General features: G+C 35.2%; 1 protein-coding gene across 5 annotated transcripts; it reads left to right on the top strand.

Moving 5' to 3' along the window:
- The first annotated feature begins 24 nt into the window (after window positions 1-24).
- On the top strand, window positions 25-7,077 carry LOC122315434 (receptor-like protein 13). 5 transcript variants are annotated; one of them, XM_043131317.1, is made up of 9 exons: window positions 25-702; window positions 1,084-1,242; window positions 1,864-2,028; window positions 2,122-2,196; window positions 2,914-3,072; window positions 4,012-4,167; window positions 4,279-4,425; window positions 4,695-4,751; window positions 6,432-7,077. In XM_043131317.1, the coding sequence occupies exons 1-9, from the start codon at window positions 243-245 to the stop codon at window positions 6,920-6,922; spliced, it is 1,869 nt and encodes a 622-aa protein (XP_042987251.1). In that variant the 5' UTR covers window positions 25-242; the 3' UTR covers window positions 6,923-7,077. The 5 variants fall into 5 exon arrangements, with proteins under 5 accessions (XP_042987251.1, XP_042987248.1, XP_042987249.1 ...); XM_043131316.1 differs by having other exon boundaries at window positions 135-702; window positions 4,695-5,585; XM_043131313.1 differs by having other exon boundaries at window positions 63-702; window positions 4,695-7,077.
- Window positions 7,078-16,815: the final 9,738 nt, after the last annotated feature.

Here is a 16,815-nt window from a genome sequence, read left to right as displayed (position 1 = left end):
TTAATGCTCTCACTATCTAGACCAAGTTAATGCTCTCATGGGTGTATATATTAGTCCAAGTCAACGTGGAAATATGAAGTCTTTCACGCGGTTTAGACTTTAATGCTCTCACTATATGAGATATTTTTCCTTTTTAAAAGTCTTCCCAACGAATTATTATATATATCAATAGAAAAATAGAGAAAATAAGAGTGAGTATTTTATGCCCAACGAAAAACAAGCTGATTAATTAACAAGAAATTATGAATCTAAGTGTGCGGCAATGTTTTCCAGTCAGGAGGCCGTGGTCATTGGTGAAGTGTTTGATGTGGGCGTTAGTAATTTTTGTGCAAATCCATGAGCACAAAGGTTGCTTGGAGGAAGAGAGAATTGGTTTGTTACGACTGAAGGCGTTTCTAAAATCCCATTATCACATTGGCCATCGTCTTCCGTCCTGGATTGAAGATGCAGATCAAATGAGTAGTGACTGCTGTGGTTGGGAGCGAGTCTCATGCAACTCCACCACGGGTCATGTCATTGAACTCTCGCTCCATGATATGAAGCAACAGTACTTTCTTGAAACAAATGGTTTCTTCTATTCAAAAGCCACAATTCGCGAGGAGAATATTTGGTTGCTAAATGTTTCCCTATTTCAGCCTTTCAAGAAGCTAACAAGTCTTGATATGTCCTGCAATGAAATTGGTGGTTGCATAGCTAATGAAGGTTTGGTTTTAATTTGTGTATGCTGCTTCAACTTTCACGCTACAACAAAACCCACCCCATGCATACATCCTAATTTCTCTACCAACAAATTGAATAATATATATATATATATATATGAGGGTTGTGTCCGTAAGTGGTAGAAATGACCATAAAATAACCATGTGGTATACAAATTCTTAATTTTGATACAATGAAATTAAAAAGAAAAAATAAACAAGGTGAGCAAAAGGCCATGCGTCAAATAAGGAAGAACAAGGAAGAGATTTTTGTGATCCTATATAGGTCCCATATTTGGTGCATTTTTCTTGTGTCCAGTCCTCACAGCCATCTTTTTCTCTTTGCTTTCTTTCCTACAATACACTCCCAATAATCTTCTTTCAGGTTTTGAAAGGTTAGCTGTATTGAGAAGGTTGGAGGTATTGAACCTCGGTTATAATTTCTTTGAAGATAGCATTTTACCATCCCTAACTCAACTTTCATCCCTTACCGCATTGGTTCTAGCGCGTAATTATCATTTGGGAAATTGGACAACAGCTGCAGGTATTCTTGTATGCAATCTTTTTTGTATATAGATTTCTGATTATTCTTTTGACTTTCTTTTTTTAATATACAACGATCTTTTATACGTAATAGTAGATATAATTTTAGAGTATGCAAGTTTTATATGTTTATTTTGAGATCTAAATTTGCTCACTTTGTATTTTAAAAAAGAAAATATGCAGACTTTGAACATCTTAAGGCTGTTCAAATCATTTTTCTCTGTAAAAAAGATCTCTAAAGTCGTATTTGAAGACCTCAAGTGAAAGAAAGAAAGACATCAAATAGGTCCTATGCCATTTATTAGTATCCGTATACATTGGGCAGCAATAAATTACGATGTAGGGCTCACTTTATATTTCCATCTCTCTCCCACCCGAGTCCTTCAAGTTTGAGCAATAACTTAAATCAGATTTTAATCCATCATTTCTTATTTCTGCTTAAGATATTTTACCAAATCCGTTTACGTGAATACTTCGGATTACGAAGCTTTGCCCAAAACTAAAGTTACGAAGCTTTGCCCAAAACTAAAGTTCAAATTGTGAAATACTACTTTTCTTTTAAGTACTACCGATGACTGCATATTTACTTTTTCATTTTATGAAATATCATGTACAAGTACAGGTTCTAAAAGCTTGTCAAGGTTAGACAACCTGGAGACATTAGACATTAGTTGGACTAATTTCGGCTGGAGCGCCATATCGTCGTTGAGTACTGCAGTCAAATCATCGTCCCTTAGGAATCTGAATCTTGCTAGACTTGGGATGAGAGGACCTTTACCTGCCCAAGGCACGCATGTTGATATGTTTTATTAATTTATAGAATTTGCAGTCAATTCCCATATTACATCCTGTTTTATTTTCTATGTTTTATTTTGTATAGAATTATCGGTGTTTGAAAACTTGGAGAGGTTGGATTTAAGTTGGAACTTTCTCACGGAAGGCTTAACACCCAAAGGTAATTAATCATGACTACTTGATGAGGTAGACTACCTTTCGGAATTTCAAAATTTTCAATTACAACTATCTTTCATGTTTTTAGTAGTGATATAAGTACTGGCAGCAGAGTTTGGAGTATATATAGAGTTTTTCACTTTTTAGGTAAGACTATTTTTGACAGCCTTTGAACTCACAACAAAATATCGCAATCTGCTGAAAGAAATTAAAACAAAATAAAAATAGAAATAGAGAAGATCTGAAAATCAAATCTTTAATTTGGTATATATATGTGTTCTAAATAAACTGAACACAACTATAGGGCTTTATTTATAGGAAAATTACAAGAATGAGATAATGTACATATCTTGATTATTATGAAAATCAAATATCTTTAATAAGGTAAAAACTCACCAAATTCTGAAAATCATAATATCTTGATATTGACAATATAAATAAGAAAGAGGCCAATATTTGAGCTTGAATATTCATCATATATATTAGAATTACCACAATAGATGATCGCTCTGCATATATACCCACATTCCAATATTACCCATAAATATTGTTAGCGCGCGACTTAATAGACGTTTTTTTTTTTATGATTATCAACTGTGCTAATTCTTGTGAAACAAACTAATTAAAATTAATCTTAGTGAAATAAGGAACCCATGCAGTAGAACTAAAATGATATCATTGTGTTATTGAATTTAACAATTGATATATATTTTTTCTTCAGAATTCCATGGTTTGTCTAAACTGAGCAAGCTAAAGCACTTAGATTTAAGTTGGAATTATTTCGGGAATCAAATTTTAAGAGTTTTGGGCACCCAGCTCCCAGCCCTCAAGTCTTTGGACCTAAGTCACAACTACATGGAAGGGCCTCTTTCTATCAAAGGTATATATGTGGATTTAATTAACTTGAGTTTTTTAAGATGCTTCATCAATTAAGAAATAGCATTTTTTTGGTCAAGAATATCATGAAGAAATCTTATGCCAAGTTGAATTAATCTTAATTATCAAAATTATATACCAATATTAATATTAGCATTTATTTTGATTTTGATTATCTTTGAGAAGGTTTGATGAAACTACCAGAGTTGTAAAGTGGTGAGTATTTTCCATTTATATTGAATTACAATTTGTATGAAATAATTACATATCAATAGTCATCAATATTGAGTATATACAAAAGAATATCCTAGAATTAGGGTTAGTTATGTGACATAGATGGCAAGCCTTAGATTAAGGCAAAGTATCCTCAACAATCTTATTATCCTTTTCGTGGTTACATTGTGATAGAGGAAAAAATTAAAGAAATAGAGAACATCAGGAGGAGAATGAGGGATTGGGTGAAATGAGATGATAATGTACATATCTTGGTTATTATGAGAATCAAATAATTTTAATTTGGTTCAAATCAGGTTCTTGATATTGACAAATCATTAATTTTTCTAGTAACTTCTACCAACAAACTTGATATTAACATCATAAATAAGAAAGAGGCGCGGCCAATATTCAAGCTTGAATATTTATCATATATATTAGAATTACCACACTTTGCACATATTCCCACATTCCAATATCATCCGTACAAAACTTCACAAAAGGACAAGGGTGTCCTACTAATGGTTGATCTATTCAAAACATCACATCAAGTTTAAATATTGTTATCTACTTAATAGATGTTTTGTTTTTATGATTATTGTGCTAATTCTTGTGAAACAAGCTAATTAAAATTAATATAATCTTAGTGAAAAAAGGAACCCATGCAGTAGAACTAGAACGATATTATTGTCTTATTGAATTTAACAATTGATATATATTTTTTCTTCAGAATTCCATGGTTTGTCTAAACTGAGCAAGTTAAAGCATTTAGATTTAAGTTGGAATAAATTCGGGAATCAAATTTTAAGAGTTTTGGGCGCCCTCCCAGCCCTCAAGTCTTTGGACCTAAGTGACAACTACATGGAAGGGCCTCTTTCTATCAAAGGTATATATGTGCATTTAATTAACTTAAGTTTTTTTAGATACTTCAATTAAGAAATAGCTTTTTTTTTTTTTTTTTTTTTTTCACATTTTCTGTCTTCACATCCCTTGGTAGATTTGGCAAATTTAAGTAGGCTGGAGATTTTAGATATGGGTGGAAATCGCTTGAATGGGAGTATTTCTCCATATATTGAGGCATTATCTTCAGCGAAGGCTATATCGTTATCCAACAATTATTTCAATGGAGATTTCCCTACTCAAGGTGAGTACAAAAAAACAAATTAATCACCCATCTTCAATTAATTCATTAGGATCAAATGTGAGATCAAGAAGTTAAAGATAGGTGCTAATTGTTGCATGATTTAGCTATTTTTAGTGGTTCCCACGGGAAAACGTAGCAATTAACCATTCATTTTTTATTATATATATATATATATATATATAAATACACAAAAATACAAATTGATTTGTTAAAAAAAGTGAGGGAACTAGCCAATTTGCACCTCCTACTAATTTTATTTCTTATGACAGATTTGTGCAGAATGAAGAAACTTGAAGAGTTTGACATTTCTCGCAATGACTTTGAAGGTATCCTACCTCGATGCATAAACAATATATCATCACTACGAGTGTTGGATATATCTAGTAACCGTTTCATTGGAAACTTGTCTTCATCTCTAGTAGCCAGCTTGAATCCCACAGCTATTGAGTATATTGATCTTAGTCATAATCTTTTTGAGGGTCTGTTCTCATTCAGCTTATTTGCTAATCATTCCAAGCTTAAGGTGGTTCGATTTATGAATGACAACAACAAACTTGTGATTGAAACTGAAAATCCAGTGGGTTGGATCCCATTATTTCAGTTAACGACCCTAGTATTGCAAAATTGTAATCTGAACAAGCTAACTGGAAATATCCCCAAGTTTCTCTTTGATCAGCATAGATTGGAAGAAGTTGATTTCTCTCACAACAAGTTGAAAGGAAGCTTCCCCTTTTGGTTGCTGGAAAACAATACAAGGCTACAACTGCTAAATCTTAGAAATAATTCTTTTGAGGGTCAATTTTATTTACAACCAGAGCACCATATTTATATTTCTTGGATGGATGTCTCAGGAAATCACTTAGGTGGGCGACTTAAAGAAAATATTGGAAAGATAATGCCATATTTATATGGTCTAAATATTTCCCAAAATCATTTTGAAGGTGATCTTCCATCCTCAATTGGTGACATGAGTTATTTGGAATTATTGGATTTGTCTTTTAATAGATTCTCGGGGAAGGTGCCAACTGAATTGGTTTCCAAATGTACCAACTTGATTATTTTGAATTTAAACAGTAATAGCTTTCAGGGTGAAATCTTCTCAAAGCATTTCAAGTTGTCAAGCTTATCAGTTCTTCAATTGAACAACAATCAGTTCACAGGTACTCTGTCTAGCATATTATCAACTCTTGGACGCATGTATCTGTTTGATATTGGAAACAACAACATGTCTGGTACAATTCCCAGTTGGATAAGAAACATAACAGAGCCTGAGGGAGTTCTTGTCATGAGTAATAATTTTTTTGAGGGTCACATTCCATGTGGAATAGATTCAACATTTTTAATAGATCTTTCTCATAACTCACTTTCGGGACCTTTACCTTCTTGCTTCAATGCACAGTCTATTATACTTTTGCAAGGGAACAAGCTTACAGGATCTATACCAAAAGCTCTTTTTAACTCATCTTCTCTTTTGATATTGGACGTTAGAGAAAACAACCTTTCCGGCACCCTTCCTGTTGAAATCAGTACATTTTCTGATTTAAGAATACTTTTGTTGGGAGGCAACAATTTTAGTGGTATGATTCCAAACCAAGTATGTTTGCTAAAGAAAATAGGCATAATGGATCTTTCAAGGAACTCCTTTTCTGGGACAATACCGCATTGTTTTCACAATATTACCTTTGGGAAGATAAATGCTACTGATCTTGCCTTTTCCAAAAGTTATGTTAATTTTTGGCAATTTTACGTGGGAGAAACTTCATCATATGCAGGTCTTCTAGTGAGATCACATGATTCGAATTATTTCTATATAGATATGCCATTGGATATTCTAGTTGAGGTTGAGTTTGTAACGAAGTATAGGTCTAGCTCCTACAAGGGCGGCATCCTTGATTACATGTCCGGATTAGATTTGTCATGCAACAAACTAACAGGTGGAATCCCAGTGGAACTAGAACAATTATCTTCAATTCATTCACTAAACTTGTCTCACAATCAATTGACAGGTTCGATTCCGGAGAGGTTTTCCAGTTTGGCGTGGATAGAAAGCTTGGACCTTTCTCACAATAGTTTGAGTGGAGAAATTCCCTCGACATTGATTGATTTGAATTTTATGGGAATATTCAACGTTGCATACAATAATTTATCTGGTAAAGTTCCTGATATGAAAAATCAATTTGGAACTTTTGAGAAGAGCAGCTATGAAGGAAATCCATTTCTTTGCGGACCACCATTGGAGAATGGTTGTAGTACCATAGCAGAAAAGTTAAATCCAAAAGCAAGCGAGAGGAAATGGTATGAGGTAGATCCTACAGTCTTTTTTGCAAGCTTCTCAGTATCTTACATTATTTTCTTTTCAGTGGTAGCTAGTATCCTTTATATAAATCCTTATTGGAGGCAAATGTGCTTCAATTTGATTGAGGATATCATGTACTGGAGCTATTTTACAGTTTTGACACCCCTAAAAAGGTTGTCAAATCGACTATGTCGACATTAGATTATTGATATCTCTAGTTCAAATGGACATCTTAATTTAAAGGTAGTGATGATATATGGTTAGTCGTGTACATGCATATGTATTAAATATTGATTATCAATATTGGTGGTTGTGCTCTAATATTATGAATCAAGGAACTCACTTCCCCTCTTTCATCGATTTGGTAATTCTTATTATAATTTTATGCTGAAAGTTGTCTTATGCTATAGAACTGGCTTTCATTGAAGTTTCTAATGAAATTAGGTGATTGCAGCGATTAGTCATATTTTTTCAGTCCAAAAAATTGAAATCGCTGAAAACAACTATGTTTCCCATGGCAAATAATTCGTCGGAATTTTCTAAGGCTAGTACTAGTACACTCAAAAAGCATGGATTTGAGGCGATTATTTTTGGACGTAAATAACCATTTTGTGCCTCACTATATATTCATAGCAATTTGACTGGTCATGTTAGTTTCTTTATTGAAGTTATATTGATATTCAATGATCCCACCAGGCTAGAAAAGAAGTATCCAAACTATTTTTATCACTAATAATAATCTGTTCTTCTATTCAAAGAATTTTAATTTAGTGTGTTTTTATGACTATAAAAATAGGATTGTTAGAATTGCTCAAGGAAAATGTAAATATATAAGTCATCAAAGGGGAGCAACGTAAATTATCATAAACAAGGCAAATGATCATACACAGGTCTCCATTGATTGATGATGTGTTCATGTAGTACCTTAATGGAAGATCTAAACCACATGGCCTATATTCTAAAATGATTAGTCAATGATATAATTGAAATAAAATTGGAATATTATAAAGAGCAAAAACTTCTCATTCCCAAATAATGTAGAATCCCACATACAACTTACCCTTACACATCATATGGAGTATCACAATCTCCCTCATTTAAATTCTTGACGTTCTCATCGAGCCCGTGCTTTGTAGGTGGCACGACTTAAGTCCCATATTTCTAATTGAAATATGCTCTGATATTATTTGTAATGCTCTAATAAAAAGTCCAAACCACGTGACCTATACTCCAAAATGACTTTTCAATGATACAGTTAAGCCCCATTGAAATATACACCACCTACCCTTACACATGATCAAATAGAGTATCACAATTCAATCATACACAAGGAAATCCAATAAGATTAATTTAATATTAATCAAATACATCATAGCAACCACTAAATCCAAATGTAATTATTTAGCATTTAGGAAATAATCCCTTGCTTCAGCCTCAAGATGGGTTTATCTCGTGCATTAAACCTTACTTGGTGAGTGGATCATTGAAGTAGTGTTGGTGTTGACACATTACACCATCCCATTAACCAAACCACCACGTGTGTCTATTTACATCTACCTAGCCATGAGCATAACTCGTGTTTGTTTGGCACTTATAACCACCACAAATTCCACGTAATAAATGTCAACAACAGTACTACTATTGTCTAGAAAAATGAAAGAAAAAAGTGAATAAAAATATTATAAATTTAATATATTATTATAATATAATTTTTATTTTAAGATTTAAAAAAATAGAATTATTTTTTGTGTTTTATTTATAAGTTTGAAAAATTTATAATGATTTGGTAATAATTAAGTTTGTGATTGTGGTGTTTAGATAATGAGATGAGATGAGATAAGACCCTCTTACAATCCAAACGAAGAGATCATATACGTATAATACCTTTGGATTTTATTATTCAACCAAAAGATTATAAATCTATTATCTACAAAATAAAAAGACTCTAATAACAAGTTTTTAAGAAATGAAAACTTTGAGAGAGAGAATTTCAAAATTGCCTTCTTCAATTTTCAATTCATAGGCCAATGGGTTTATTTATAGTAAAAATATTGGCATCAACCACTGTTTGGTGTCAACCAAACCCACACCATACGTGGCTCTAGCCAAAATGACCAATTTCTCCTCCTCCCCAACTGCAAGTTTCCTCTCTAAGATTTCAACCATTTGATTTTTCAAAATAGAGCTCCTCTTCCCCATCCCCACCCCCGCGTTCCGTCTACACTTTCCAGTGAAGCTCGAGCTCATCTATGTTGTGAGAATCATGCTGTCGTCTCCTCCCTTTACCATTCTCCTCTGTAAAGCCAAGCAATCTCATCTTCTTTATGAAGCTTGACTCCATCTGTGCTGTGAGAATTATGCCCTTGTCTCCACCCTTTTTCCCTATCCTCTGTGAAGCCAAGCATGTGAAGCTCGACACCTCCTCTCCTCCCTTTTTCATCTCCGATCGAGCTGCTCATGCACTCACTCGGCGTGTACAAATCCAAAATTGTAAGTCGTTAGTCCTCTCTATTGTTTCTCTGTGATTCTAGGGCAAAGCCATGTATATGAGATTAGCTCTCATGCTCCTCTCTCCCTCTTTACTCCATTTCTTTGTTTCTCTTTGATTTTAGGACAAACACGTAATATTGTTCAACTTTAAGGGGTATGCGTCCAGATCTGCAGAGGAGAATCTATCTCCAAGTCTAGGTCTACACGCAAGGTATGTTAGCATTTCCATCCAAAGATTATTCAATTCAAAATTGTGCAATTCAACATTTTGTGATTTGTCGAAAATGAGTTTTTGAGCAGATATCTACTTCGTAAATGAAACAATGCTAGAGGAGAAATTTATCCTCGTTTCTTGTAATTGTTGTTGCGTTGGGAAAAAGAAGCAAGGATTGAACTTGAGAAATTGACGTCTATATTGGGAAAAGAAATTGACTTATAAAATTTTGAAATAGTCTAATTTATGTACTTAATAGCAACACATATTGTTGTATGAATTCTTTTCCTTCTTGTTTTGAAATTGTTATATGAATTCTAAGAACACAAGAAATTGTTATATGTAGTTAAAGGCAATTGATATCAAGCACCATAGAGGCTAAGAGAATTTGACAACTCTATTCCTTCTTGTTTTCTTAGCTGAGATTCATGCCAAGAATCAAGCATAAACTTTGGGATCTCTGAATCAAATGCATGTCTAGTTATATATATTGGAGTAGCCTATAGCATTGTCTTAGTTGTCATATATCTACTCTATGTATAAATGCATCTATCCACACGTGAATAGTGGAAAATTACCCTTTTGTCCTTATATTTGTTAATAGTTTGTGTTTGATGTAAAATTACCTTCCTGTCCTTGAGGTTTGTTAGTAGGTTGGGTTTGATGCAAAAGTTATCTTTCGTCCTTCCGGATTGTGTTTGGTAAGCAAAATTACCTCTTTGTCGTTGAGTTTCTAATGTGTTTGATGGATAAAAGTACCTCTTTGTCCTTGAGATTTGTGTTTGATGGGCTACATTTTTGTCCACTAGGTTCTAAAATATTTTTTATTTGGCTAGCAAAATAACCAAGGTTTTCATTTAGATGATTGGTGCTTGTTTTTCTTTTTTTTTTTTTTCTATCTTTTTCTTACTGTATATTTTTCCTTAACTAAATTTTATTGTCTCTTCTAAATTATATTTTTAACCCTAAGATTTATTTTCAGCAACTTTTAGGTAAATTTGGTCATCCCCTTGTGCTATGACGCTCTTAGGATTAGGTTCATGTGCTTTAGTAATAACATCATATGGTATGAGTTTTTAGAAGTATGACCATCTAATAATTTTTTTGTCCATTGACATTTACAAAAATGTGATCCAATCATGAGGACTAGCATGCTAAAGAATGTCAAACTACTGTTCTATTATTATTTCTTTCTATTTTACATTTTCATTAGTTTAGTTCAAAACATTCAACTTTCAAAATGATCTTCATGTATACAAACGATGTAGACATAGGCATGAGCCTTGCATTAAAGGAAAACTATACATGAGTTGGGAAGATCAATTTTATCAACAAAACAAATTCTATTTCTGTAAAACAAAATAATTGTCTTCTTAATAGCCTAATCATGTGCACAACAAATACATGTCCGTAGGTAACAAACACTACACTTTACAATGGTTGTGTATATGCCTTTTGACTTGACTTGTTCAGAAACTATGTTTTGATTCACGTATCTATCCCAGGTTTGCTATCTTTGCTATTATCGATTTAATAATTATTTTTTATAATTGACAAAACTCTAAAACATTTTTACATTATTTAGTACATGTTTGAGATTGCAGTAGAAAATATAGCTTATAACTTTAAGACTTATAACTTATAACTTAAGTAATAAGTTTTATTATTAAAAATTTATTTACTATTTGATAGTCATATATTTATATCACTTTTAAATATGTTACGTTTATTTGGAAACAAATTAAAAAAGTATTTTCTGAAGTAGAAATAACGATTATTTGAATTTTTAAAAATTAGGATTATATCTTTGAAAGTTATAAATATCTTAAAATTGTATGAATATTTTCTTGATAGTTTTTTTAAAATTCAAATTACGTTTCGCATTATCTGGAAAAGCACGTTTGAGAAAAAACATCAAAATAATGCTTTTCCTCAAACGTAATTTTTAACTTATTTGAGATTAAATGTGTTTTAATATTTAAAACTCAAACGATCTATTTTTTTCATTAAAGAGTTTTTAAGAATATTTAAACACTTTTTACGACTCCTAACGTAATTCCAGGCCCTTAGTTCATTATCATATTAACAATTACTATTTTCTCAATGACTCTTAATCTTAATGATTATTTCTAATTAATATGCATTTTAAAGATTCTATTTTTTTCATATAAAAAATGTAGCAACATTTTCTCCTGGACATTCATGCCTTGATCAAATAATTTGATCCATACATTGTGCAAGAATTTAGTCCTTGCTCAGGATCAGTCTAAACGGTACATTGCTTGGAAATTACTCGCATTGCAAGAAAATAAAAGTACTTTTTAGCTTATTAAGTATTTTAATAGGTAAAATTCAAATAATCTAATTTTTTAATTAAATATTTTTAAAACTATTTAAACACTTGGTAAACTACTGCAGTCCCAAACGGGCCGTAAAGCTAGAGAGAGGGTTGTGCGGCAGCTTACCCAAGAGGAAAACAAAAGAGTGGCGGCGGCAGCACAAACTCAACGAAACAGAGACCACCGTGCGACTGAGCACTTCAGACGGAGCTGGCGTTGGGCACCTATAGAGAGAGAGAGAGAGAGAGAGAGAGAGAGAGAGAGAGAGAGAGAGAGAGAGAGAGAGAGAGAGAGAGAGAGAGAGAGAGAACAGAGAGAGTTAACGTGAGGGAACGAGGAACGGAGAGGGAGGCAGTGGGGAAGGTTCAGCATGGCTTACCGAGAGGCACGCGGCGGCCTGAGCTGGCACGATTGGCGTTGAATGGCGGACGGGCAGAGAGCTCACGGTGGGGAACTAGTCCTCTGTTTCGATGCTTGAAAACAGGGCCTTCGGTGATGGTGGGATAGCTTGACAGTGTTGGACCGCTGAGGAAGATGGGTCATCGGACGTCGGGCTGGCGGCTTGCCGTGCGTGAGGGTGGCTGAAGACTGAGCAGTAGATGGATTCACGGCGGTTCTCCGAGTGAGCCGCGGTCGTGGCCGAGATGTCGTTGGGTTTGGGGTACTCTGGTTTGGTGGGATGAAAACAGAGACTGAGTTGTGTAGTGCAGTTGATCCGTGAAAAAAATAAAGAGAACGAAAGGTAAGCGAGTTTGAGGGCGTAGGTGGGATTGGTAGAGCGTGGGTGAGAGTAGGTGAGGACTGTGGGGGAAGAAACGAAGAGAGAAAAAACAAATGGAAACCAAAGAAAACAAATAGAAAGAGGATTATCTCCAAATAATCCGCGCAAAAGGGTGACTGAAAAATAAGGTTCGAACATTTCATGTGCTCAGTTACATAGAAAAATGCTCACTATCTGTGATATTTTTCCTTTTTGAAAGTCTTCCCAACGTATTATTATATATAGCATAGAAAAATGGAGAAAATAAGAGTGAGTATGCCACAAAAAACAAGCTAATTAATTAGCAAGAAATCATGAATCGAGGTGTGTGGCAATGTTTTCCAGTCAGGAGGCCATGGTCTTTGGTGAAGTGTTTGATGTGGGCGTTAGTAATTTTGTGCAAATTCATGAGCACAGAAGTTGCTTAGAGGAAGAGAGGATTGGTCTGTTACACTGAAGGCATTTTTGAAATCCAATGCTGAAATTGGCGACTGTCTTCCCTCCTGGATTGAAAATGCAGATCAGATAAGCATGAGTGACTATTGTGGAGGGAGCGAGTCTCGTGCAACTCCGCCACGGGTCATGTCGTTGGACTCTCCCTCCATGATATCACCAATACAACTAATTGGTTACTAAATGTGTTCCTGTTTCGGCCCTTCAAGAAGCTAACGAGTCTTGATTTGTCAGGCAATCAAATAGGTGGTTGCATAGCAAATGAAGGTTTGGGTTCTAATTTGTGGCCCCTGCTAGCTGCTGCTTTAACTTTCGAACAATATGAACCCCACCCACCCCCTTGCTCTCTCAACAAATTATATCACGAAATAAAAAGCAAAGAAATCAAGAACAAGCAAGAAGGACATGAGGACACTAAACATCAAGACTACAACTCACAAAGTAGTACATGCAGCAGCCAAAACAGACCTGCAACAACCTGCAACACTCAAGGAAAGCATGTAGTTGAAAAAGTAAATAAAGTGTGCTGCAAAATACAAAAAGAAGAAAGCAATAGAAAGGAGAAAGTATTGGCACAGAAACACAAAACATCATTCGAAAGAATACATGACTGCACAGAAAAAGCCAGGGCCTCGATGCACAAAACACTGCATACACCATGCTATCCAAAAAACTGAGATTGACAATCTGTAATTTAGTAGTAGAGTAAAAAGATGTATTTTAGAAGTTTTCTTTTTGTCTTTTTGTTCTTGTAGCAGTGTATATATATATATCGAGTTCCATGTAACATAAATGATATATGAGAAAAGAGTTTCTCCACATCACTTGTTCATCTCAATTTTTCTTTTTTCTATTTTTTGTTTTCTGTTTTAACATGGTATCAGAGCAGGTCTTCAATCCTGCTTTGTTTCCTTAAAGCTTGCAAACAGAATATTAACTTATAAGTCATGACATCCTCCTTTTCTTCTTCTCCTCCTTCCCTAGGGACCCAAATAGTCCCTTCTTCCTACATCACAGTGACAATGCCAATACTGTCCTTGTTTCACCACCATTAACTGGTTCAAACTATATTTCTTGGAGTAGATCATTTATGCTCTCCATTTCTATCAAGAACAAATCAGGATTTCTGGATGGCTCCATTACTACTCCTGACTTGACAGATTCTTCCTATGTTTCATGGCTAAGATGCAATAACATACTACTTGCATGGATTCTGAATTCTGTTTCAAAAGACATTGCATCTAATGTCTTTTTCATACCTTCAGCTAAGCATGTTTGGGACAAGCTCAAGGAACGCTTTGCACAACCTGATGAAGCTCGAATCTATCACCTCCAACACAAGCTCAATGGCACTGTGCAAGGACACCTCTCTGTAAGTGATTATTTCACTCAGCTTAATGCCATTTGGGAAGAATTACATAGCTATAGGCCTCTTCCATGCTGTTCTTGTGGTAAATGTACCTGTGATGCCTTGAAAAATGTTGGTGAAGTCCAACAAGGAGATTATGTGTTTAAATTTTTAATGGGATTGAATGACAACTATGATGCTATAAGGGGACAAATCATTCTTCTAAGTCCCTTGCCTTCATTAGATAAAACCTTTTCACTCATTTTGCAAGAAGAAAGGCAGAGGCAAGCAAGAAACACAGCCTTACCTACCTCAAAACCTTCTGCCTTACTTGCCTACCAGAACTTCCCAAAGAAAAAGGATAAGTCAGAACTGGTTTGTCACCACTGTGGCAAGGTTGGGCACACGAAAGATAAGTGCTACAGATTGGTGGGATTTCCACCAAACTTCAAATTTACCAAAACAAAGGGAACCTCTCCTGCACCTTATTCTGCAAATCAAGTCACTGCTCAAGCTGCTAGTTCACCTCATGAAGCATCTACTCCAAGTGTTTCTCAGTTGAAACTCTCTCAGGAACAAGCACAACATCTCATGCATCTTGTCAACACTCAATTTCCACAATTAACCTTGGGACAGGAGAAACCTGTATTGCCTACTCCTATTGCAACCTCTGAACCAAGCTCATGGACCATCTCTTTTTCAAACCTTGTAGGTAACCACCACTATATCTCCTCTCTTTTTACTCTAAAACACAACTCACCTCCTGAACACATTGGCAATTATGAGACACCATGGATCATGGATACAGGAGCCACTAATCACATGGTGTGCTCTACTTCATACCTTGATGAACTTTCCCCTTGCACACAAACCTTTGTCCAACTTCCAAATGGCACAAAGGCTCAAGTCACACACATTGGGACTGTCAAGCTATCAGACTTCTTGATACTGACTAGCCCTCATTCACATTCAATCTCATCTCAGTCAGCAAACTCACTCAAAAACCAGATATTTGTCTGTTCTTCTCAAATAACCTTTGCTTCATTTAGGTCCTCTCTACATGGATGATGATTGGACTTGCCAAGGTCCATAATGGCCTCTATCATCTGCTGCCTCCTTCCCATGACAGCAACAATAACCCCTCTTTAGCTTTCCCTAATCAAGCTCGAATCAACCAAGCAGCTGTGCAACATGATTTTGATTTATGGCATTTTAGATTAGGACACTTGTCCTCACAAAGAATGAATTTAATTCATTCTCTTGTTCCTAATGTAAAGTCCAAAGACTTGCCTTATTGTAAGATCTTCCCTTTGGCTAAGCAGAAACACCTTCCTTTTCCTTCAAGTGTATCCACTAGTTCTTTCCCTTTTGACTTAATCCATTGTGATATATGGAGCCCATATTCCCAAGCATCAATTTAGGGTTTTCATTATTTTTTAACTATTGTGGATGGTTATTCAAGAATCACATGGATTTTCTTAATGAAACTAAAGTCAGATACAATGTCTATTCTACAATCATTCTTCCAATTAATTCAAACTCAATTCAATAGCAAGGTCAAGAAAATCAAAATTGATAATGGCCTTGAATTCAACATGAGGGATTTTTATAAAGAAAATGGCATCATTCACCAAAAATCATGCGTGTATACCCCTCAACAGAATGGTGTAGTTGAGAGAAAACACCAACACCGCTTGAATGTTACCAGGTCACTCCTTTTTCAAGCTGGACTTCCTACTTCCTTTTGGGGAGATGCCATCTTGACTGCAGCCTATATCATCAATAGGCTCCCCACTCCTCTACTTTCAAATAAAACTCCCTATGAGAAGCTCTTTGGATCACCTCCTTCCTATGATCACCTTTGGGTCTTTGGCTGCTTGAGCTATGCTAGCACTTCTAAACACCAAAGAACCAAGTTTGAACCTCGAGCCAAGCCATGCATTTTTTTGGGATACCCTACACACATCAAAGGCTACAAGCTCTATGATATGGAAAATCACACCACTTTCATTTCTAGAAATGTAGTGTTCCATGAATCCATCTTTCCCTTCCATTCCTCCACTTCCACTCCCACTTCTCAAACTTCTTCAGACCTTCATGCTTCTTTCCCTCAGAATTTGGTTTTACCTCCACCACCACCAGATGATTCTTTTTCACATTCTCCTATTCTGCAGTCTGATATATCCCTTCCACCTGAACTATCATCTGAGCCACCTGATCTTGAATCACCCTTAGCTACTACATCCTCTGATACACCTCCTGCTTCACCTCATCCTAATGAAATGCATACCACCTTGCCTTTTCAAAGATCCACTAGAGATAGGCACCGACCTACCTATCTCTATCAATACCACTGTTGGGTAGCAGAAGCTGTGCCTCTGGAAGCAGCCTACTCACCTTCCACATTTCACCCACTTAGCCATCATCTCACATACAAAAATTTGTCCCCATCTCATCAATCTTTTTCAATTTCCCTCTCACTCTCTTCTG

Source organism: Carya illinoinensis, chromosome 7 (assembly GCF_018687715.1).
Source record: "Carya illinoinensis cultivar Pawnee chromosome 7, C.illinoinensisPawnee_v1, whole genome shotgun sequence".
Lineage (NCBI taxonomy): Eukaryota > Viridiplantae > Streptophyta > Magnoliopsida > Fagales > Juglandaceae > Carya > Carya illinoinensis.
This window is presented reverse-complemented; position numbering and strand designations above follow the sequence as displayed.